General features: G+C 44.5%; 3 protein-coding genes across 6 annotated transcripts; 2 read left to right on the top strand and 1 right to left on the bottom strand.

The window, feature by feature from the left end:
• Positions 1-1,342: 1,342 nt before the first annotated feature.
• Positions 1,343-12,150, top strand: cep85 (centrosomal protein 85). 2 transcript variants are annotated; one of them, XM_030102742.1, is made up of 14 exons: positions 1,343-1,439; positions 2,934-2,993; positions 3,090-3,221; positions 5,681-6,474; positions 7,907-8,037; positions 8,249-8,366; positions 8,474-8,659; positions 8,928-9,080; positions 9,177-9,331; positions 9,450-9,567; positions 9,673-9,723; positions 9,811-9,918; positions 10,032-10,257; positions 10,349-12,150. In XM_030102742.1, exons 2-14 carry the CDS (start codon positions 2,954-2,956, stop codon positions 10,510-10,512), a joined length of 2,376 nt encoding a protein of 791 aa, XP_029958602.1. In that variant the 5' UTR covers positions 1,343-1,439; positions 2,934-2,953; the 3' UTR covers positions 10,513-12,150. The 2 variants fall into 2 exon arrangements, with proteins under 2 accessions (XP_029958602.1, XP_029958603.1); XM_030102743.1 differs by lacking the exons at positions 1,343-1,439; positions 2,934-2,993; positions 3,090-3,221 and adding an exon at positions 4,856-5,168.
• A 257-nt stretch (positions 12,151-12,407) lies between these two features.
• Positions 12,408-15,023, bottom strand: ubxn11 (UBX domain protein 11). The gene is made up of 12 exons (XM_030102379.1): positions 14,813-15,023; positions 14,620-14,720; positions 14,488-14,539; positions 14,339-14,409; positions 14,168-14,264; positions 13,834-14,039; positions 13,682-13,759; positions 13,471-13,603; positions 13,301-13,401; positions 13,109-13,191; positions 12,636-12,764; positions 12,408-12,549 (listed from the first exon to the last, which is right to left on the bottom strand). Exons 1-12 carry the CDS (start codon positions 15,021-15,023, stop codon positions 12,408-12,410), a joined length of 1,404 nt encoding a protein of 467 aa, XP_029958239.1.
• Positions 15,024-16,117: 1,094 nt separating this feature from the next.
• Positions 16,118-21,910, top strand: fez2a (fasciculation and elongation protein zeta 2a). 3 transcript variants are annotated; one of them, XM_030102762.1, is made up of 10 exons: positions 16,118-16,545; positions 17,656-17,764; positions 17,939-18,055; positions 18,226-18,358; positions 18,580-18,845; positions 18,984-19,064; positions 19,198-19,273; positions 19,358-19,423; positions 20,627-20,650; positions 20,996-21,013. In XM_030102762.1, the coding sequence occupies exons 1-9, from the start codon at positions 16,196-16,198 to the stop codon at positions 20,635-20,637; spliced, it is 1,209 nt and encodes a 402-aa protein (XP_029958622.1). In that variant the 5' UTR covers positions 16,118-16,195; the 3' UTR covers positions 20,638-20,650; positions 20,996-21,013. The 3 variants fall into 3 exon arrangements, with proteins under 3 accessions (XP_029958622.1, XP_029958621.1, XP_029958623.1); XM_030102761.1 differs by lacking the exon at positions 20,627-20,650 and having other exon boundaries at positions 20,996-21,910; XM_030102763.1 differs by lacking the exons at positions 18,984-19,064; positions 20,627-20,650 and having other exon boundaries at positions 20,996-21,910.
• Positions 21,911-22,816: the final 906 nt, after the last annotated feature.

Below are 22,816 nucleotides of genomic sequence, written 5' to 3'. Positions count from 1 at the left end.
ACACACACACTGTACTCAGTACCAACACATACACCCACTGAATGTGCTGTCTGTGAAAAGAAAAGTACTTTGATGAAAGTGAACGCTAACAGTGAAGCAGTTTCAGTGAAGTTTTCCTGATCCATGGAGCTAATGAGGGGGGACATTTTATATTGTAAATCGATGAACTGATGCTCAGTCAGAATGTCCTATTTAATACTCATGTATATTTCAGAGGCTATATCTGCATATGTGAACCTGATCAAATGGACAAGTGTTTTTGTGTTTTTTTTTTTTTTTAATGGTAGTCAATGTGTCTGCTTGCACCATCTTTTTCTATACTGCTCACATGAGGAGACTGGTGATTCAGAATGCAGCCAGATGACTGAGCAATAGACTGTCAAGCTGCCAACATATATTACATCAGAAAACACATGTATTTAATGGTCTACTTTCTTGAAAATGAATAGGCAGACAATAAAGAAACTCCATGTTTGTTAAACAACAAAATTATATATATTAGTCCCACAAAAAAAACAAGCAACACACAAACTGTCACACACATTTACATATTTTACAACCTAATTTCAAAGATTTCCCCCTTAAACTAATTGCAAAAAAGTGAAAAAGGTTTTAGAAAACATTTAGCATTTCAAAACATCATCCTCATTTTGGTTCATGTAAACTGGAACATTACTTAGGTAGACATCATGAGTTGAGATGGATCTCTAATCATTTACAACTACAAAACAATTTTTTATCTGCAACGGGATTAGTTATAACAATTTTTTATGAGGTACAAGATGTCTTAGAATTTAAAAAAAAAATCTTAAAAAGACATTTTAAAAATACTTCAGAAGTTGACCATAATTTAAAGACAAACAAAAGAAAATATTTCTGAAACGTTACTAATGGTCGCATTAGCTGGTTAATGTAACATATTAACTCCACAATAAGTATGCACCTTTTTAATTTACACTCCGTGTTCATGTGTCGATAGAGAGTTGTGTTGTAAATCTGTGGATTCGTTTCTGGGTTATTCACCCTGCCAACGCATCTCGCTTAGGTTCGCTTGTTTTGTGTTGCAGTGCCTGTACATTGTCATATGACACGAAAAGAAATGCAGTCGTCTTTTTATGTTACGTTAACAGCATTTTTTTCTAAGATGTTCATGAAATGTTACTAGCTGGGATTTGTGACTGTAGCCTGCAAAACACTGCTTTTATTTCGTACTGAGGGAATCCCTGCATCATTTTGTCAAACGACCCAAGTCTACGGTGGTGAGCGGGCGGCGCTGCAGAACTAAACAAGCGCACCCAGCGTCGTCGGTGGGTCCTGTGCCATCTGAGGGGATCAGTTGGCTAGCGGAACAACAGCAGCGGATGGTTACAGATTCCGCTTCATCTCAGAGACTGACACCGAGATTTAAAATCGCGCCCAATGTTTTTCTGAAACAAAAGGTAAAGTAGTGGTTTTTTTTCACGAGCCCCGGAAGCCAGGTTATTTGCTATAGCATTAGTACAAAGGCTAAGAAGCACATGTACTGTTAATATGAACTCTGCGTTAGCTGTTAGCTAGCTTGTTCGACGACAACGGATTTGTCCTGGATTAGCTAAAATGGTTAACAGCGTCGTACATCGCAGGATGAAACATGTGAAGGCTGAGGCAAACGGATCTTGAACAAACTGTCCGCCATGAAGCAGCCCGAGCGTGGGGAGAAGTAACAGCTAGTTGTGGCGTAAGGCTTTTTTTGAACAAATAGATGGTTAGTCGAGTTGGTGGCTGTTTAACGAGCTATTTCCTGTGCGAATTAGCTTGTGAAGAGGATTAGTCTCAAAGAGCCTGGCTGCATCTTATCCTGTTATATGTGTCCTTCAGGGGTCTTTGTTTGCCACAAATAATGTTCAACTCCGCGGAGCCTCTTAGGGGTTTGTGTAAGATATTATGTAACGGTTGGACATGTGCTCGTGTTGTTATTTTTGTGTCGTTGTCGTTGAGGGGCAGATGAATTTGATAGGTGAGTGAATCAGTCAATGGCCAACAGCTGCTGAGTCCTTGGACACGACCGTCCACTTCATGTTGTGCTCCATGTGAGAAAGAAGGCTTTGTTGTTGGAGGGGGTGACTCTGCCTCTGACTTGAACTAATCAAACACACGTTACCTTTTGTTTTCCAAGTCAGATTTATATTCAGAATGTGTCGACACTGTTTCTTTTAGGTGTTGTATTGTACTTGTATTGATTATTCAAACATACAGCCTGAAGTGATTTGTAGTAACAGTTCACACAATAGGTGAAAGATACAAATAAGGCAATCAGCTTGATAAAGTATCTCCTGAATTCATTCAGAATTATACTGCATTGCACAGCATTGATCACGATTAGTACTGAATAATGAAACTGGAAGGACATGAATTAGCTTTTGAAACTACCTCGAGTTTTCTTCTGTGATAGCCAGAGGCGCTGAGTTCCACAGTTTACAAGCATAGAAACGGAAAGCAGTCTCAAGATATTCTAGGAACGCTTCACGGGCGAGAGCTGCATCACCTTTGTGATCTGACTTAGACACAGAATGATTAAAATTAAATCTAGAATCCATTTGTAACTATGTAAAGCAACAACACCTATATTTGTTCAGCACATATCAGCAACAAGGCAATTCAAAGCGTTTTAAATGTACAGACATGAAGAGTAAAGTATCCAGAAAAATAGCTACAAATGAGAAAACCATGTTTTCATACTTGGAGCAGTTCTGCAGATTCCTGAGAGCATGTTCCGAATATTTGGTGCTTTTAAACTATTAACAGATTCTGTATGTTTGGTTACGACTCAAGAGATGGAAAAGCAGTATGCATTTGATTATTAAAAGCTTGGCAGTATACATTGAAACTAGGACAACATTGGGTTATTTGTGCTAGTGTTACTCAATAACAAGTGTATTCCTTATTTCTTTCAGGTTGCTCTACTTTGTTTGGAATGACCACCTCACAAAGATACATCGAGTCCAAGCCAGGGGGTAAGTTGACACCATCCTGTCAAAATACATGAACTGCGTCAGTCCCCGGTGTTTTTATGTGCCACTCAGTCGTCTCTCTTCCCCAACATACATCAGCTCGTTTTGCTGACATGGAGTGGCAGACACCAGCTGTGTCAGAGAAGTTCCAAAGCCGTTTTGGCCGGCGGCCGGGAACATCGGACAGCGGGGACACTGGTCTTGGCACCTCAGCATCTGACAGCGCAGAAGGTGATGACTTGTGCTTGTTCTTCCTGTGCTTGTAGCGTGTGTTGCATAACATTGTTTTGAATACTGTCTGTCAGCGATGGACCCCCAGTCTGTGTCTTGATCAACACAAGCACAGTTTATCATGAAAATGATGGACATGTAAAATTTGAATTTAAAGTCGAGAACTGTCATGCAGTATTTTCTGTGGAGAGAGACACAGTCAGGCTTGAATCATTTTGTGTGGTGAATGTCGAGCTTCTGGTGTTGTTTATTGGGCTATTTATAGAGTGTGAAAATGTTGATAATCCATTACTGGTGCTACAGAGATTTGGAAAGGTTGATCAAATTCCCTGTCAAAAAATATCCTCAGCAAGTAATAACTCACAATTATTGGGAATTCGGGCCAATAGAGCATGACTTGGTCCTGATGTGAAGATTAACGGATACATTAGAACAGCAGAGGTGGACTGTGCTTGTTGGAATTGTCACAGCCCCCATTTGAAAGCTTTAAATGGGAGTATCCCCCTGAGGATGGTGCATGTGTGTACTCATATGTTCAAATGTTGTGTTAAGTGGATCGTCATCAGGGATGGGTGGTCCCTGTTTCCACAGGAAACAATCTGAAATAATACAACGATCAGATCGTCCATCAGCACCATGGAGTTTGACTTTCAAAGTTTTTTTCCCCCCTTTATGGAAGGACTGCCAGGCAACCTTTTGAGTCTTGCAGTAATGTCAGCCACATTATGCTGTCCCAGAGTGCACTCCTCCCAGTGACCAAGTGAACCGAAGCAGACAGATCGGGGTGTGCGCTGGTGTTTTTCCCAGTATCTATGGTGAAACAAACAGTCACGCCTCCCCAAGCTCTACATCTGCACCTTTGGTATGAACATGCATTTGTGCTAAAGCTTTCCTAGAACTGGGGGCACAGTATTGTTTTACAAGCTCTGAAAACATCAGTCATTTAAGTCATGGCCGGTAAAGCAGCATTTTTAAAGGATATAAGCTATGTTCAACTCAATAGTGGCCTAGCGTGTCATTTGATACATTGTCGGGTTTGGACATTTGACATGGAGTGTCTGGATTTACCTCTCACAGATTTGCTCTGCATTCGTGTCTCAATCTCAATGAAAGCAGCTTCAAGCTTTGTCCCGGCCGGGACTGTTTCACAGTGATTCCTAGCAACAACCACAATCCACCTCAAATTCAACTGTAGTTAAGTGTTTTATAGACAACACTGTGGATGAGCTTTCGTGTTTCAGCGAAGAATAAAAAAAGGTTTGCATTTATACTGTCCTAAACTTTCAAGAGCAGGAATGTCTGTGGAGCAAACATCTCGCAAATGGTCCTCCTGCCGAGTAGTTGAGACTTGTTCCAGCCAGTCATGAGTCTGTGCAGCCTTGAGGCTCCTTTCGCATCTGATGCCTCATACCTCAGAAATTTGGTCCTGTTTTGTTATAATACACTGATTGATGATGATGATCACCATTATTTACTCAGTAGTTGCACACGATTTCTCATTCGACTGAGTTGTTTATTTCAAGTGAGCAGGGGGGAGAAAACCCATTCAGTTTCTTTTGGATGTAGACATGTGATGTGTGTTACAGTGGGAGGAGGCAAGGTGCTTAAATAAGCGGCACCCACAGATCACTCTGTAACATGAGAGGTGGGCTATAAATACCCCTAACCTTTCCTCTGTGCGCCTGTTTGAATGCATTCACTCAGACCTTGCTGCAGACTGGCTTTTGGTTTTCTCGAGGACAATACAGCTTTGGGCACAGAGCCTGCTTGCTGCGCTGCCGTCAGTCTTCACTTCAGAGGTCGTCCGGAAATGCGGAAGACTGTTTTCTATTTTGATTTAAAGCATCGTGCCGCGACACTCCGCTTCAGAAAAAAATGCCTGGGCTAATGATAAGTTGGCTGCGTGCGAGTGACGGCCCGTTTTCCCGACTTCAACAGGTCTCTCAGGTTTGTACCGTTGTTGGAAAAACTTACGTAACTTGAAATTGTGTTGAGGCTTGTAGAGACGTTTGGTGGCTGGTTGCAGTGATCTTGCTGTTGATGATAAGGTTTCCAGAGGAAGGTAGTTTTGTTCATGCTTAATGGAGTGGCTTTAGCGGTGCTCTGCAGCAGAATGTGAGGAGACTAATCTGTGGATCCTGAACACTTGACATATTTAATTAGCATGTTATGCAGAGGTTTTATTCTGCACACTGGCAGGCGTCTATTAAAAGCCTATTCCCCCAAGTTGAGTCAGTCGGAGCCATTTAATTCTTTTCATGGCGACACCTCATCATCAAAGTAGGGCACCCATAAACCTTTCACTGCCTATTTTACAGCAGTGACTGAAAATAGAGAAAAAGGCCTGCAGGACTGCTCTAGATATTGAACTCTGATTTAACACACATTATGTATTCCACAGTGACTGCGTTAAATGTAATGTCGTTTGTAATGGCATTGTTTTTCTTTCCTGTTTCCAGATTTCTGCAGTTCCAGCAGCAGCCCCTCTTTCCAGCCCATCCGCAGTCAGATCCCCATACCTACTGCACATGTCATGCCATCCACGGCCGGAGCCCCGGCCTCCAAGCCCCAGTTATGTGTCCAGGAGGACTCTCTGTCCTCGGCTGAGGGCCTCAGGTCTTCTTCTGGCTCCAGAACCCCGAGCGGCACAACGTCAAAGTCTTCCTCTCTATCCAAGTCTGCATCTTCGCCCAACTTGGATGCTCAGGCTGGCGTGGGAGTTGATCCTGTTGGGCCCAAGCCAGACTGCCTGAGCCGCTACCGCAGTCTCGTCAATGGGCTGGACCACTCCCTTTTCCCCACAGATTATACACGGGTGGAGGAGGGCCAGCGGTTTGACACTCCTGCTGTGGAGCCCACGCTAAATCAGTCGGCACTGCTGGGGGGGCTGTGCCCTGATGTCAGACTCCGATTACAGACCGCCGGGATGAGAGACGTCCCGGACTGTGTGTCTGAGGCCTACAGAGGTGGAATGGAGCACAGCTATAAGGTTCTGCCTGAAGCCAGGCCTGGCATTCCTGGCACAGCAGAAGCCTCTAATCAGAGGTGCGGTCAGCCCGGCGCAGCCGGGTCTGCTGGAGTTTACTCGAGTCCTCTCAGCCTGCAGACACAGGCCCTGCTGAGGGAGCATGCCACATCCAAGAGTTACGAGACGCTGCGGCAGGACCGTTGTAGTGAACTCTCTAGCTGGCAGCAGCAGCAGCAACATAAACAGCAACTGGAGAGTTTACGCCTACAAATGGAACAAATGCAGGCAAGTATTCACTTTAAATAGAGACTTTAGGACACTGTGGCTGAAGAAATGACAAACCTGGACCTATAGATTAAAAAGACAAACAAATTTACTGCTCTTTTCAGCTCACAGTGTAGAAGCTGCTCTTTCTCATCTGATCACAGTAGGTTTGCTGAGTGCCAAAAGTTTCATTTTTGCGTTGGCCATGTATTTTCTGGGTAAAGTATCATGGTAAAAGCCAAATCAGGTTGACATAGGGGTCAGTTGGTCATGTATATTGGCGAGTAATTCAGTTCCTGCGCACATATATAGGTCACCAGCAGCAAAATAATGTCCCACTAAAAAATGCCTAAAGGCAAGATGATGCCTTGTCCTAATTCAAAGAGGGATCTGTCAAATCAATCGGCTTCCCTGTTAGATACATGTTATCACACAGTGAAAACAGTGTCCTGTGTTTCATCAATATGTCTTTATTTCACGTTCTTTAAAAGAGAAAAAAGCAGAAGCTGTTGAAATAGTGGAACAAAAGCTGTTGAAAAATTAAAAAAGAGAGAGAAAAGAAACTACTATTGAAATGGTGAAAAAAGAAGAAGAAACGGCTGTTGAAATAGTGTAAAAAAAAAAAAAAGCTGTTACTCAACAGCTCTCTGTCAGTCCTGCTGTGTTCTCAGTTGTTCAGGCAGATGCTGACTGAGTGCTACTCGAGAGCGACGGTTGGCATGTGGCGATTTTTGCATGTGAGGTGGTGACACTTCAGTTTCACCGCTGTAACTCTTCATTCAGTCCCAGTATTGGTTTTTCCTTCCTTTGCATCATTAGTGTGTGAGCTGTGAATAGCTGATTTTGAGTGCCTTATACAATTTTGGTATTTCTTTTCATAATACTAATCAAATGCTGAAGTGAGATTAACTCAAACTCCAGACATTGAATCAAAATGTACTTGGAGCATTTATTAGTTTAGATCATTTGAATTATACCAGGTTATTTTGATAGCTGTGTCCTATACTGGGGTAACTGAGGCTGCAGGTGACTTATGAGCTGTTAGCACTTTGTGTTGTACGCTGATCTATCTATAGTTTTGTTCGTGGCGACACGTATCACGTGTGCTGCATGCAGTCTGTAGATTTGGCCGTCTGGTCCTGGAGTAACCCGGCATGTGTCGGATGTCTCTCTGACCCTTGTTCTCATCAAGCTCTTCAGAAACCTTATGGTGACCCATTTGTTTTGAACCAGGTGTGTTAGTGGTGGGACACCTCTAAAATATAGTTAGAAATTACAACCAAGGATGGTTAAAGCAAGCACTGGTGTATTGCGTTAAAATATCACTTGGGTTGAAGTCAATAATGTGCACCAGTTGTTGTGTCTTTCCTCATTTTGTACCGTTTCCCTGAGTGAAGTTTTGCGGGCGATATTCCATTCTAACATGATTCTGTGTTTGTTTTGTTTTTTGCAGTTAATGAGTGCCGGAGTTGGTCAGTACCCATCGATGTATTCAGCTCCGGTCCACTCGGAGTCTGGGAAGTGGGACGCTCTGGTCAAAGCCAGTGAGAGTCTGCTGAAGGAGAAGGAACTCATCATCGAGAGGCAAGTGTTTCGAATAGTTAAATACTCAGAGTGCAACTTTGTAAGCGGAGGTTGTCAGATGTTTGTTTCCCATGCTTTTAATCCTTTTTTTTTTTTTCTTTTTTTTTTTGTCATAATGTATTACAAACTTGATAATCACACAACAGCTGTTTTCTGTCCCCGCCTGGTGCTTGTGCAGTAGAGTTAATAGTCGGACTTGATGTTTATGCAGACAAAAGCAGCATATGACTCAGTTGGAGCAGCGTTTGCGGGAAAGCGAGCTGCAGGTCCACGGTGCCCTCTTAGGCCGAGGCACCTCATACGGCGACATGTGTATGCTGCGTCTCCAGGTGAGCAAAGAAATGCTCTGCCGTCATTACGTGTATCTCTCACTGCCGCTCACAGAAAACGCAGCCGAAAGCTGAATCTTTGATATCGCACGCCGTTGTTGTTGCAGGAGGCTCAGAGGGAGAACGCATTCCTGAGGGCACAGTTCACCGAGCGCTCCGACTGCGCTACGCTGGAGAAAGCGGAGGCCGAGCGCAGGCTGGGAGCAGTGGAGGCCGAAACACGGCGTCTCACCGACAGCCTGAAGGAAGCCTGCGAGAGACATGCAGAGGAGATGAAGAAACAGGAAGAGAGGGTTCGTGCTTACCACATACCTCCCTTTAACACGTGACGTGATCCAGAGAACCACTTTAAGGCATGGAGTGAAGACAGAGACAGCCTCCAATTAAAACTGGAACCTTTGCTTCTATTCTGATGCAAGGCTTTTGAAAGAATCCGTTTTTCTGATTAAAGGACACATGTTGATGAGATCTCGATAAACTGTTCTCAGTTTGGGTGTTCGGCCTCAGTCCTCCCTCCATGTGTCGGATCCTCTCCCATTAAGATCATATCAATGTGTGCAGATCCGCAATCGAGACAAGCACATCAACAACCTGAAGAAGAAGTGTCAGAAGGAGGCGGAGCTCAAGAGAGAGAACCAGCAGCGCATTGAAACCCTGGAGCGCTACCTGGCTGACCTGCCCACTCTGGAGGACTACCAGAGCCAGAACAAGCAGGTCAGGATGCCTTCATCGCTTCACTCCCACTGACCGGCTCTTCCCTTTCACTCAGGTCAATCATCACACTTGATGTGTTTGTTTTTTTCCCTTCAGCTCCTGGAGGCCGAGCAGAAAGCAGCGCAGCTCCAGGACAAAGTCAAGGAACTGGAGGCCTGTCTGGAGACGACCCGCTCACAGATACGAGAAAAAGACGCTCTGCTGGAGGAGCAGAAACGCAGGGAGAGAGACCTGCTGACCACCATCACCGAGTATGAGCACAGACTTCCAAAGTCATATCTCTTTTTTTTTTTTTTTGTTCCCTGCGCGCACAAAGACTTTATTAACTCGGCATAATGAGCGCTCTGTTTGTATTTTTGTCTTCATCAGTATGCAGCAGCGTGTGCAGCAGGGCCTGGAGGACGGAGCCAGACTCCCCTCTCTGGATATCGAGAAACTTCGAGGGGAGAACAACACTTTGAGAGAGGAGCAGCAAAAACTCAAAAAGGTCTTTGTTTGTGTTGTGAAAAGTTTGTGTGCTTACTGTCCCTAAGGCATACTCATGATACTATTTACACTGCTTGTTTTTAAACCTCAGTACTTTTCTGTGCAGGTTATTGAGAAGCAACACCGAATGATGGAACAGCTGGGCTCCCAGATCCAGGTGTTTGACTCGCTCTAGTGAATCTGCATCGCAGTGTGGCGTTTGTGGTTGACATCTTTTAAAGCATTTGTTTTTCTTTGTCGGCAGGCTTTGGAGGAGCAGATTTCTCAGGAAGAGAGCAGCTCTCAGGCTCTCAGAGAAGAAGTGTTGGCGAAAGAGCAAGATGTGGTGGAGCTCCACACGGCCATGAAGGAGGTGAGCTCACCGGCTTATCTAACCATCTTCTGTATAACTGAGTGAGAAAAAAAAAGAGAGAAGGAAGGCCAGCTGCAGCTTTCTTGATGTTTGTGCTCGTTCTTGTGTCGTAGCTGTCGGCCCAGAACCAGGAGCTGATGGAGCAGAATCTGACTCTGCAGGAGCAGAGGAGCTCCGACCAGGCCTCCTGCCACGTGCAGCCGGCCGGGACTCATCTCACACAGAGGCTACATGCCGAGATCGCTTCCTGCCTCAGCGACCTGCGCTCCCTGTGCAGCATTTTGACCCAAAGAGCTCAGGGACAAGACCCCAACCTCTCCCTGCTGCTCGGCCTCACCTGTAAGATTTTAGATTTTAGAAGTTAGAAATGTCTCCGTTGTAGTTACAGTTACAGCAGGCGTGAAATGTCCCAACTCTCTCGTTTTCTCAGGTTCTTCAGCAGTCACGGAGCAGGACGAGGACTGGACGAATCCCGACGTGCTCCAGAAGAAGCTGGTCGAGGCTCAGCAGCTCCGCCGTGACGTCGAGGGACTCCGCAACGTCATCCTGGACCGTTACGCTCAAGACATGGGGGACAACTGCATCACTCAATAACCTCGACCCTCAGGTGGCAAAGGACACTCACGGATGCTTCTGTTCACCTCTGACTCTTCTAACAGGCCCGTCCTTCCTGAAGTGTTATTAAATGTCAGAAAGAGGGTTGGATTTTTTTTTTTTTCATTTTTTTTTTTTTTTAATGAGGACAGAGGAATCCTCAAACGGTTTCGCTCCTCCTGTCCTCAGCTGACTGAACGTTAAGTCTCAAGCCTGCCTGTAGCTCAGACCCCCCCCCCCCCCCCCGGTGAGTTCATCTATTTCAGTCCAAGGGCTAACAGAGAATAACTTACCTCGAATACTTGATCCTTTTGCGTCGTGAGAGCGTGAGCGTGGTGTGTGTGTTTTTTAATGACAAAGCGATGCTGTCAGTTACCAAACAGTCTTATAGTTTTTGTCCTAGCGGATAATGTTTTGTGTAGAGATCCCTCCTAATTTATTTGAATTTCCCTCTGTAGGGGAATTATCCTCGAAGTGGTTGACAATCAACTGGAAATATTTTAACTTTTGCTTCTAACCGAATTTGCAAGGAGACATTACTAAAGCGCCATTATTTAAAATGGCGAGCACTGTAATATTAGTTACTGCTGTGAGCTATTAGGATGTAACAACTGAAGGGTTCAATACCAAATCAGCTTCCCACACCAACGGGCCTACGACCGTTTTAAAAACCAAAGAATCTCTGCTGGAAGCAGCTGTGTGCGAGTCTGCGAAGGTTGGAGCGCCGTTCTGAATGAACACCGACATGTGCCTTTCCCGTCACGTTCACAACCGCAACGCGAATTCATTTCAGACCGAGCGCAAAGGGCTGTCTGCAGCTGACTCTTCCAATACGACCTTCCTCTCAGCATCATCAACCCACAGTAGGATAGTCAATACATTCCCTGACTCTGAATGTAGTAGGAAACTTTCCGTCACGTCACGAAGCTCGTGGAAACCCCGACAGTCTTTGTTCCTGGTAGACGAACGAAGTGAACTCTTTAGTCTGTTGATCTACCTAGAGTTTGCTCTGTGTAGATTTGACTTCATGTTGATAACTGCTAACAAAGACTTTCGTATGACTGAGAAAGAGTGTTAATATTCAGTATTTTGTTTTTTTCCTTTTCCGTTTACTGTTTTGCTCGCATTGACAACTCATTGTGAAAGCTTTCCTCCTGATGCGTTGCTGTTGTGCTGATGTGTCTGAGCATCTCGTTGCGTAAAGGTCCCATGAAGTGCATTTCGCGTTTGAATTTTTCCTCCTAAGGTCTGTTTTAGATGTGAGACAGGAAAGACGTTCTGTCGGTGTTTGAATCCCTCGTGTTGATGGCGGTTGGTCGGGGTTGGCTGGTTCATCCCCGGATCCCACATCACTGCACTGAATGGAGTTTTTATATTTACAGACTGCTTTTCAAGCCATTTTAGAAGAGAACTAGACACTTTACAGGAAGAGAAAGGGATTTTAACCTAAAAATATGCAACTTTTTTTTTGAGGTTTGTTTTTTGACAAATGTGCAAAAAAAAAAAAAAAAGGAAACTAGAACCCAGGGACACATAAGCCATTTTTCATTTCATGGGACCTTTAAACTTAGTAGCACAAGGTTTCTCTTGGGAAAGTCAGGCTCCGCATGCCTTAACATCTCATTTTTTTTGCAAAAAGGGAAAAAGACATTTATATTTTCATACTTTTGTCCTTTTGTTTGTATTTGCATACTCTGGAAATAAAGATTTTCAACATTTGGTTGCATCAAAGCTGTATTGTTTCATATTGATTTATTTTTTTGGCGGGCTTCTATCTCAACTAATGCTCAAGTGAAAGCAAGGATTGAATAATCCTGCAGAGCCGTCATTAGTTTGTAAATAATAGAGTAGATTAACAGTTTAAAACCAGTGTTTATTCGATTCCTTGGCTTCAGTCAGTGAACGGCCGCCTGCTTCTTTTGCAGCAGCAGAGTGGTGTTTGTCGTCAGTCCGTACGACTGAAGTGTGTGTGCGTCGTCGTACCGCCGCTGGGGGTGGGCACTGATGATATCGTACGCAGGTGGAAAACCCCGTCCTCTGAAACGTGGAGAAATCAGACAGTCGGCATCGAAACGATAAACGGAAGCTCCAGCAGAACCGAGCGCAGGGGGACGTCGGCTCACCTGTGCTGGTCCAGGTACTTCCTCAGGTGACCCACCGTTTCCGATAAGCGCATCTTCACGATGTAGACTTGGTCTCCGTCCTCAGACCGCACCTTGAGGGTGATGATGTCGTTGAGGGGTGACTGGTGGCTGCCAGTCGATGCCAATGATCTAGAAATGAAGCAAAAGATAAAAAAAAACTTATTTAAAGATGTGTTCTGTCTCTTATGGCCTTCTTGGTGACTGGATGTGTCTCTGCAGGGTCTGTTCTCTGGCATTAGTTGACCAAGTTTCTTCTCTTTACTATGCGTGTTCATTTTTTTGTGAGTGTAAACGAGCAAAGTTTGCAGTGCAGATAAATCCCTCCTGAGATTACTGCAGATTATGTCTTTTCCATCAACTTGAAATCACAGCAAGACTTTGTAATGACTGACCCCTGCTGGCGGGTCAATTAAGTTTTACTTTAAAAAACCTGAAGTCTTGCAGGCTTTGTTTACCTCGCTGTCACTTCCTGCAGGGCTGGTGTCTGTAGGAGAACTACCGAGCTGCTGCCGCTGCTCTGGACATCAGATACACCCTAGAAAACACTCAAGACAATGAGCAATGCATCATGTGAGAAACAAGAGTGTGTATAAATCCAGATGATGCCAGTATTTATGACTGGAACCAGCCTGATCCCGCCTCACCTGCAGCATTGCTCTTATCGGTTCTCTGATTTTGATCACTCGACCACGTTTGACCACCACCTTCGGCAGCTTGTCCAGGAACTGATCCGCTCTGGAATTTACTGTGAATCAGAAGACAGAACATTAACAAAGAGGATTTCAACTACAGGCCGGGACAAAGAGAGGATTACACCACAGACCAGGTAGCTTGTAGCTGACTGTGCTTGCTGATTGAGGTTTTTCACCTCTGACCGCTTGTCCTTCACCGGGGAATTGTTCCATTGGGAGTGTGGGGATGAATTCCTCATCTCGCCTGTCATGGACCTGCACAAAAATATATATTTTCTCATCAGACACAGATTCACAAGTTAGTAGACAACAAAAAGCACAAAACGGACGCACCTCAAAGGGCGCACCGTCTGGAAATCTGTCTTGAAGCTCGGAGGGAAAGTACCCATCCATCAGATCTGTCACGCACTGCTGCAGGAGGAAGAGGCTTTAAAACTCCACAGACTCGCCCTGTGTGTAGCTCTGATTAGAGTGAGAGGGTCAACCTGTGTACTGAGATCCCGATAAGAGCGGAAAGGACCGTCGAACATGAGGATGCCGTTGCTGTAGAGACTCAGCTGAATGGGCTCCTTCTGGGCCAGCTGCGCTCGTCCCGCTGTCGTTCGCACAAACGACTCTCCCTCCCCTGCCAGGATGTTCAGCTCTCTGATGCTCTGCACCACCAGGTCAAAGTTCACCAGGAAGCTCCCGTCTGCAGGAGGAAGAAGCACGTCAAGACAAATGAACTCGCTCAGCACATTTTACCTCAGCAGGTTCAAATAACTCGACACCATCGAGGGGTTATTCAGCGGACGGTGCGGGGGTCAGCAGAGGTCACACTACCTCGCTGAGGGGGATCCAGGATCTGCTCATCCTCAGATGAACCTTCTTTCTCTGCATCACCCACCCAGATCAAACCGTAGTCACTCAGAAAGTTCTGCAACATAAAGGAAAGCTGGACTGAGCGTCCAGGTGGACAGCATGGTTGCACGCTTCATGAACTCGTCTTACCTCCATTTCAAACAGCTGGTTTTGCAGCTGCTGGTTCCTTCGGTGAAGATCGTCTTCGGCAAGTTCAGTCCCTGAATGAATGCAAAGTCCTCACAGCTTTTCTATTCAACATCATCACCTCAGGAGTGTTCATGCTGATGTTTTGATACCTGATTGGTTCTGAATCTTAAGTTTCCTCTGAAGCGCTGAAATCTTTTTATCCTTCAGATAAAATAGTCAAAGTTGAAAATGCTCATTCAGTTCCAGACAGCTTAATGTTTCCTTCAAAGGAGCCTCCTCACCCTGCTCTCTATCTCCTGAGCTTGTCTCCTCACTGTTTTCTCCAGCGCCGTCACTCGCCGCATCATGAGAGACATGAGCTCAAAGTCGGTTGGAGCAGAGCCTTGAATGTCGCAAATAAATTACACCCAGACATCAGATTTTCATTTTCTCAGAACAAGTAATTTTTTGCAGCACTAAAGCACAATGCTTTACCTTTTTTACGTGAAGCTTTGGATGTTGACGTGGACGCAGTATTGGCAGAGATGTGAGATGATACTGGAGGACCCTCAGAAGAATCATCAGGAAGCAATGATTCCTGAAACTCTGAAATAAAACACACAAACACTGAATCAAATAGAGAACAGGTTTGAGGTTGTCGAAGCAGTTTGATACTACTAGATGATTGGGAAACAATTTTGATCATTTAATAATTTATGCAAAAGTTATCATTATTTATTCCAATTAAATGTGAGCATCTCTAACTACTTAAATCAGATAATTGCAGTTTTTTTTCCCCTTTATTGAATATGAACAAATCGGGTGATTTTTGTACTGAATAAAAGGTCTGGAATGATTCATACCTGGCACTGGATTACCTTTAAAAGGTACTTTTTGCTTGTTCCTGCGGGTAAAACACAGTTGCATTGATCCTGCCCGTCAGTAACTCCACAAAAGAGTCAGACAGAGTCACAGACACTTCTAGATGCATGCTGGGGGAAACAGAACCTACCTGAGTTCAGGATCACCCAGCAGAGGAGCGCGCCTGGTTTTCTTCAGCATGGAGAGAGGGGAACTCATCTTTTCTCTGTTGGAGGTCAGAACTGTTCAGAGGGATTTCCTGCCTTTTTGAAGTTTGTTTGGAGTGTGTTGCCATGAGCGACACAGCAGGTTGTTATCGAGGAGAGGGCTGGGAGTTCCGTTTCACCCACCAGAGGGCGCTCTTCCTTCAGCAGTTTGAATTAAAACGTAGCTGTCCTAAAACTTCACAAGAGTGGTATTATTCTTCTCAATTAATTGATAGTTTTGATTTTTATTGCATGCGTTTTGCAATATTAAAACTTCTAGAGATTGAATATATTTCACGACAGAGGCTGTAATAATCACCCAGCTAATGTTTAATGGAGGCATAATAAGCCAATAAATGGAACATTCTGTATTTTGTTTATTGTTTGAGAGCCTCTCACAGGATATTTTCTTTTTAAATGTTTTTATACTAGCAATAATGAACTCAAAAAATGGGCTGTTTTGTAACAAAATAAAAAAGTATGCTTGGACTTTGTGTCAGAATGAATTGCAGTGAAGCATTACACAAAGAAGAAATAAATATTTGTCCAAACTCTTCCACTTTACGTGACATTTAGATGTGTGTTTAGAGTTGTTTTTTTTTTTTGTGTTTTCAGGCAGTTTTCTCCTCCTGCGGACTGTGTCGGGGCCAGGTCGGGGCTCTAATCCTGCGGATGGCCGCTAGTCGGCCTGCCTCCGCCTCGCCTCGCCGCGCTGCTGGATGTGAGCGGCAGACGGAGGCGATGCGGAGGCCCGCCAGCCCCACACCGACACATCCGCCGTCCACCGGGGGACTCTAGGCTGCTCCGGGCTATGGCTGCACCCATCGCTCATTTCGACGAGGACTGGCCGAGCCTGGGTGTCCTGAGCGCGGCGGCGGAGGCGGCCGAGCTGCCGGGGAAAGGCCGCGGTTACCCCGCCGCCGCCGCCGCCGCCGCCGGGGGGGAAGCGGCTCCGCGGCCGCTCCTGGACGGGGATGAGGAGGAGGATCTCCCCGACGGCAGCTTCTCCCCGGGGGGAGCCGCCGGGTTCAGGTCCATGGAGGACCTGGTGAACGATTTCGATGAGAAATTATCTTTGTGCTTCCAAAATTTCCAGGTGAAGACGGACAGCATCGCGCCTGTGAGCGCGATCAGCGAGGACGCGCTGCTGGAGAAAGACGAGTGAGTGTGTGTGTGTTTCTGTGTGTGTGTGTGTGTGTGTGTGTGTGGCCTGTCCGCAGGCTACATGTCTCTCATCATCTGTCATCAAATGCATGTTCTCCGCTGCAGGACATTTCATTCAGTTGCTGTGGAGCCGCATCCCAATAAACCCGACACCACAAATACAAACATAAAAGAGAGCTGGATACTCAGGCATCGATAAACCTTCTCTCTCTGACTCTAAAAGGCTTTTAAAACCCAATACTGGCTGATTCATATAGTCAAAATTTTAACATTTGCTGTTTTGTGATTACTTCTTAGCCATTTGTTCATACTCTTTACATTAAAGCTTATTTTATCTCTATTATCATGAAATAATTGACCTGTGTCGATGATCGGACTTATTGTGTCTTTAAATATATCCTATTTAGATTTAGCAGCATTTGTAGAATAATAGTCATAGTGAATAGATCATTTCTAACTTGGAAAAGATTCTGTCTAAACCTGTGGATCACTAGAGATCAGAGGAGAGCGAGATGCTTTTGGTTCCTCTGAGTCTGGCAGATCTGGACTTCAGGATAATGAGACTGGAGCCTGTCCCAGCAGGGCAGTGGCAGAATCCACCCTGGACAGGTCAACAGTCCATCACAGGGCAAACACAGAGCGAGACACGCTTCAAAGTTACAGTCATGAGTGTGTGTCCCCAGTGTTTGGCTTTACTGTGATGTTTTGACAAATCAGAGATCGAATCAGGGCTTAAGAGAAAATCTGGGAAAGATCCAAAGAAGAAAAAAAAAACGGTTTCCGCTCCACATTATGAATATTAAAGTATAAATGTTGCCGATCGGCTAAATATGTCATTCATGAATCCGGAGTTAAAGCCACTGGTTGGAGTTACAGTGATCCTTTCAGATGTCCGCAAAGCCATTTCCAACTTGTTGGGATTATACTTTTAACCTCAGCATTAGCACTGTCTAATCTGCCTGTTATATTTTTAGATATGATATTAAAAAGTATTTCTCTGGAATCCACGTGACAACAGGGTCTTTGCTAAAATAACCTGGATGATTTCTTCACAGAGCAGCATGTTTGTAGACTAGGTGTGTCACTGACCTCTTATTGTGTTTACAGAATCTGGAACGCGTTAACCAGTAACTACGGCCGCGTGATGCCGGTGGACTGGCGGCGGTCTCGAACCTTCTCCCTGCACGTCCCGGCCATCCACCAGGAAAAGCAACCTGTGAGTGACGCCACCGCCCATCCCGGCTCTGCCCCACTTTCCCATCATCCCCTGCTCCTCTTCCTCACCCGCCAAATCTCTGCGCCCTTCCCTTGCACAAATCTCACATATTCATTGTGTCGGGGTTTAGCGCTCTGATTAAATCCCCCCTCCTCCTGTTGGCTTGCCGGCTAGACAAACCCCGACGTCGCCACGGAGCCGTCGGACGACGAGGAGCTGAGGGAGCAGCTGGATATGCACTCCATCATCGTCTCCTGCCTGGCGGAGGAGCCTCTCTTCACAGCGGAGCAGGTACTGTAACGCTTCAGACGGATCTTCAGTCCATCCCAGATGCAGCCGCGCCGAGAGGAGCTTTTAAATGCGGGGCAGCGGGGCGGCGGCTTAACGTGGCTCACGTCCATCTGGGTTTCATCAGCCGGCTATTTTGAGCGCCGCCTCTCTGATGACTTGATGCTCCGCAGGTCATTGAGGAGATTGAAGAAATGATGCAGGACTCCCCCGACGCGGAGGCGGAGCACAACCCCTCCCAGTCCGACCTGTCCATGCTGTCGCTGGACATCGAGCGGAACAACTGCAGCCCCGGACTGGAGGAGAGTGAGTGTCTGCTGCTCAGGGTTTGGAGGAGAAAACCAGAAAACAGAAAAGGGGGCTTGTAATAAATCATTTAGCTTTTATACAAAATGATGAAAGAAGTCACTTCAAAGCGTTGTTTTAGCACACAAATGTGATTAGGACTCCTGGCAGGACAGTCCAGGGGATTAAGCATCACTGTCTATTCAATAATACACATTTCTTTCTTCTCCTCCTTGCTCCAGGAGTGAGGAGCCTGAGCGTGGCGGAGCTGAACGTGCGTCTGGAGGACACTGAGACCAGCATCCGGAGGTTCTCGGAGGAGCTGGTGCAGCAGCTGGCTCTCCGGGACGAGCTGGACTTCGAGAAGGAGGTGAAGAACTGCTTCATCTCGGCGCTCATCGACGTGCAGAACCGGCAGAAGGAGCACCGCGAGTCGCTGAAGAAGAAGAAGAAGCTGAAAGGCGGGGCCGGAGCGTCGCAGGGAATCGCTGAGAAAACTCTGGGATCGGTCAGTGCTTCACATCCAGTCATGGCTGAAAGACTTTTTCAACTTTTAAGCCAATCAGATCTTCCTGAAAGCTTTTTCCTTCTTTGGTGATCTCCCCTCTTCTCTTGTGTTTCTTCACCTTTCTTCCTTCCTCTGTAGCGCTTCAGCATGGAGGGTCTCTCCTCCGTTATTCAGAACAGCTTCAGGCAGACCTTTGGGAGCGGGTGCAGTGAAAGACAGGTCACTTCCCTCCTCCTCCTTCATCTGTTTCCTCTGAACCACAATCAGAATCAGATTGTTTGCTTTTCTTCAACTTTGACGCATCTGTTGTTTAGTTTCTCCACTTTCCCTGACTTCTTTTGTCGATCTGCAGTATTTGACCACAGTCATTCCTTATGAGAAGAAAGGACACCCCCCTTCCATTGAAGACCTCCAGATCCTGACCAAGAGTGAGCCTCTTCATCTACACCATGCCATTTGAGCTGTTTTCTGTTCTTAAATCGTCCCTACTGACGGAATAATTCACTTTGCAGTTTTACATGCAATGAGAGACGACAGCGACAAGGTGCCCAGCCTCCTGACAGACTACATCCTCAAAGGTGAGCGCTTCCCCCTCTGGCTGAGACTCTCTCAACATCCGTGCCTCGCTACGCAGGCAGTGTGTCAGCACCGCCGTTCCCATTTCACTGAAGCCACAAGATCAATAAAGGTCGTCTGTCGGGATCTGTGCTGATGGTGTAACCTCAAAGGACCACGACTAAACTTATTACAACCTTTTTTTACTGTAATCCACAAATTTTTCAAGTGGCTTTTGGAGTGTCTGTGACAAACTGAGCTCATAAATGTGAAGCGTCCATCGATCTCTGTTCAGACAATTCTGCCAGTATGAGCATCCCTTTGCTCTCATTTTTCTGGCCTAATTTGCCAATTTCATTAATTGCGTTTGCCTATTATCGTATTTGAACCACCTCTGAAATCAGTTCATGAAGATACATTCAAGGTCGTTCCTAAATTAGATTTTTGTTCCAAATTTTCATTGAATCCCTTTATTGTTTGGAAGGTGAATGTGATCAGCTCGGATGGTTTTTATCCTGTCAAAATCCTAATAGAGTTTCAAAGTATCAGGGCCATTTACCCTTGTACAACTTGCCTTTTTCCCTATTTATTTCTTTGAGAAGAAATTGGGTTTTTTTTTTTTGTTTGTTTTTGTTTTTTTAAGTGAAGGAATAAAATATGCCTGGTTTTATTGAAAAGCATTTTTAGAGTAGGGAAGGTTGCAAACATGTAACGAAAACCACAACTCTTTCTATTTATATGCAATCAGATATAATAAAAATAATAAATTGTGATGTAGAAAAACAGTAATAAACCTGACATTTAACTAGATAACTGTAACGGTTAGAGGGAAAGAAGTGTTTTGGTGAATTGGAGCTGTGAAAGCTCCTGGTCTGAGATCTTATTTCTCCACAGGAGGCTCCAACACGCCTGACTCATATAACCAGCTCTGTATGAGTTGTGAGAATCATTTGAATGCGATGCGCCGACGCAGGGAGGAATTTAACTCTCCAGGATTTGAGAACGCAGGTTTAGCAGAGGCTTATGAGATTATATTTATCAACTCATTTTACCAGCAAACTGCCTTTCACCCTGCAAGGACACAAAAAAACTCCACGTGCAGCGATAATCAACTTCTTTTTGTGCTTTCTTTCACGTTTCACACTCTGTCTCCACTCCTTTATTCAGTCCTTCTGGACTCCTCATGCTGTGCTCTGTCTAATTTCTCACTGCCTTACATCGCCTAGCTGTGGTGTGAAGCCTGGACGCAGGTTTGTATGGTGTGGTCTCCACCGGTGTAGTGTTGTCACTCACAGCAGGGGGGCGCTCCTCCTCCACCGTCCAGCTGTAGTGCAGTCTGACCCCCTCACTCCTCCTCACTGCCCCCCCTCCCCTGTCCTGCACAGTGAGCAGCTGCACTCTTTTTTGTGCTTGTCAGTGTTTAGACTCACCGCCTCTCCGGGTGTTACCTTGCAGCAGGTTTATTTTCCATTCAGTCTTTGATTTCTCCTCTTTATTTTTTCCTCTGCTTTCTCTCCTCACCTTGTTATTTGTGTCACCTTGCACTTTGCGTCTGCTCCATCAAACCCAACGTTAAATCTCTCCTCTTCCTCCAGTGCTTTGCCCGACGTAGACCAGCCGGACTCCCTGCAGAGTCAACATCAGCGTCGCCGCTTAAAGGAGACTCGCCGAAAACATGAAGCACACTTAATTTATTTCTGTATATTCTTACCTTTCTCTTGTGTTCTTGTTTTTATTGGGTTGCAGTTGTTTTTTGTGCATTCCTGTGGTTTTTGACTTTCTTTTCTTTGGTGTTTTTTTGGATTCTCTTGCACTGTGGAAGTGTTTCCTTGAAATGATGAAAGAAGTATGAGATTGGCTCTTTTTGGTGATGAGTTTGCGCAAAGCTATAATTGAAAAAAAAGTGTTCAGTCATAGAGTGAGCAGTGAACAATTGCATGAAGCACATGGGTGGAGAACCCTGCAGTATGAGGGAGTATTCAAGACGAGATTGATCCTCGGTGTTGCAGCAGAGCGTTGAGCAGATCAAAACAGAATCACTTAGTCCTAAATCCATAAATACCTTCCAGATCTCAGTCGTACACACCACCGTTGTTTTCTTCCTGAAGGTAATGCAAATCTGACTGATGGTAGCTAATTCACTTGACTTAACTATTAACTATGCATCTAAGTGAAAACTGAATTGTGACCCTTGCACTGTCTCAACTTTTTATAACTGACTGGGAAAAACAGCACCAATGGGCATTGTGTGTATGTGCGTGCGTGCGTGTGCGTGTATGTGTGTGTGTGTGTGTGTGTGTGTGTGTGTGTGTGTGTGTGTGTGTGCGCGTGCGCGTGTGTTATATATATAGAGACTCTGTACAAGCTGCCTTTGCCTTTGCCTGAACTTTTGTACATTATAAATAACTTATTTTCAATTTTCAGTGAATGTTTGTTATGAGAGTAGACTACTAAGAAAACCTGCTTCACTGTTTATTTATTTTGTAAATATTGTATTTCAAAAATATAGATTAAATTTAATCTCTTTTGTCTCTTTGTCTTAATTGTCTTATTGCTGTTTTTTTATTTGCCAAACATGAAAGGAATAGTCACAGCTATTACTGCCAGACCGTCTTATACTAATGTAGGATAACACTGTTTATGAAACTGTATAGTTTTGATAGTTTTCGTGAAACTGTGTCTTATGTGATTAATTTCCATAAGCATGGTCAGCGTTTTATTATTTCTTTATGTATTTAAGCTGTTTTATCAAATTGTATTTTTCTTTTTTGACTTAACTTCTTTAGCTCTTTACCTTTGCCCCATTTTTTAGAGGTAATTTCAGCCATACTAATAATTTCACCCTTTGTAATTATTTTTAAAAATATATATATATTTTTTTTATGTTTTCAACCGGGAGATAATTCTACTTTCCAAAATGTGCAGATATAACAAAATGAAAATCTGATAAAAAAAAAAAAAAAAAAGTTTATGCTGCAGGTTGCGGATTCTTTATTCAGACAATGCTGCAGTATTGTTTTTCATACTATTGAAGTATGTATTGTGTATTTCATACACACAGTAGGAAAGGGTAACTTTCAGAAATAAACAGGAATTGTTAAAAGAACAAACTTATGGGCAATAAAAGTTTGATTATTAATTGTGACGAAGCATGTAGTACAAGTAGCAGACTCAGTAACACTGAAACTTTTATTAAAGTATGAGTAAAATTACATGTATGTGAAAAAATACTCAAAAATACCGTTTTGCTACAGAAATTTGTTTCTCCTTTGTTTAGCTTAGCTTTAATAAATCATCAATCTGTCTACCTCTGAGTTTAGAACTTTCTTTTTAAATCAGGCATATTTGTTCATGTTTATGCAGATTTTCAGTGGATCTTAGTGTCGCTGTGAGGTTTTTCAGGCAATAGTCAGACG

Source organism: Salarias fasciatus, chromosome 11 (genome assembly GCF_902148845.1).
Source record: "Salarias fasciatus chromosome 11, fSalaFa1.1, whole genome shotgun sequence".
In the NCBI taxonomy this organism is placed as follows: domain Eukaryota; kingdom Metazoa; phylum Chordata; class Actinopteri; order Blenniiformes; family Blenniidae; genus Salarias; species Salarias fasciatus.
Note: the sequence above shows the minus strand (reverse complement) of the source record. Positions and strands in the feature narration are given on the sequence as shown.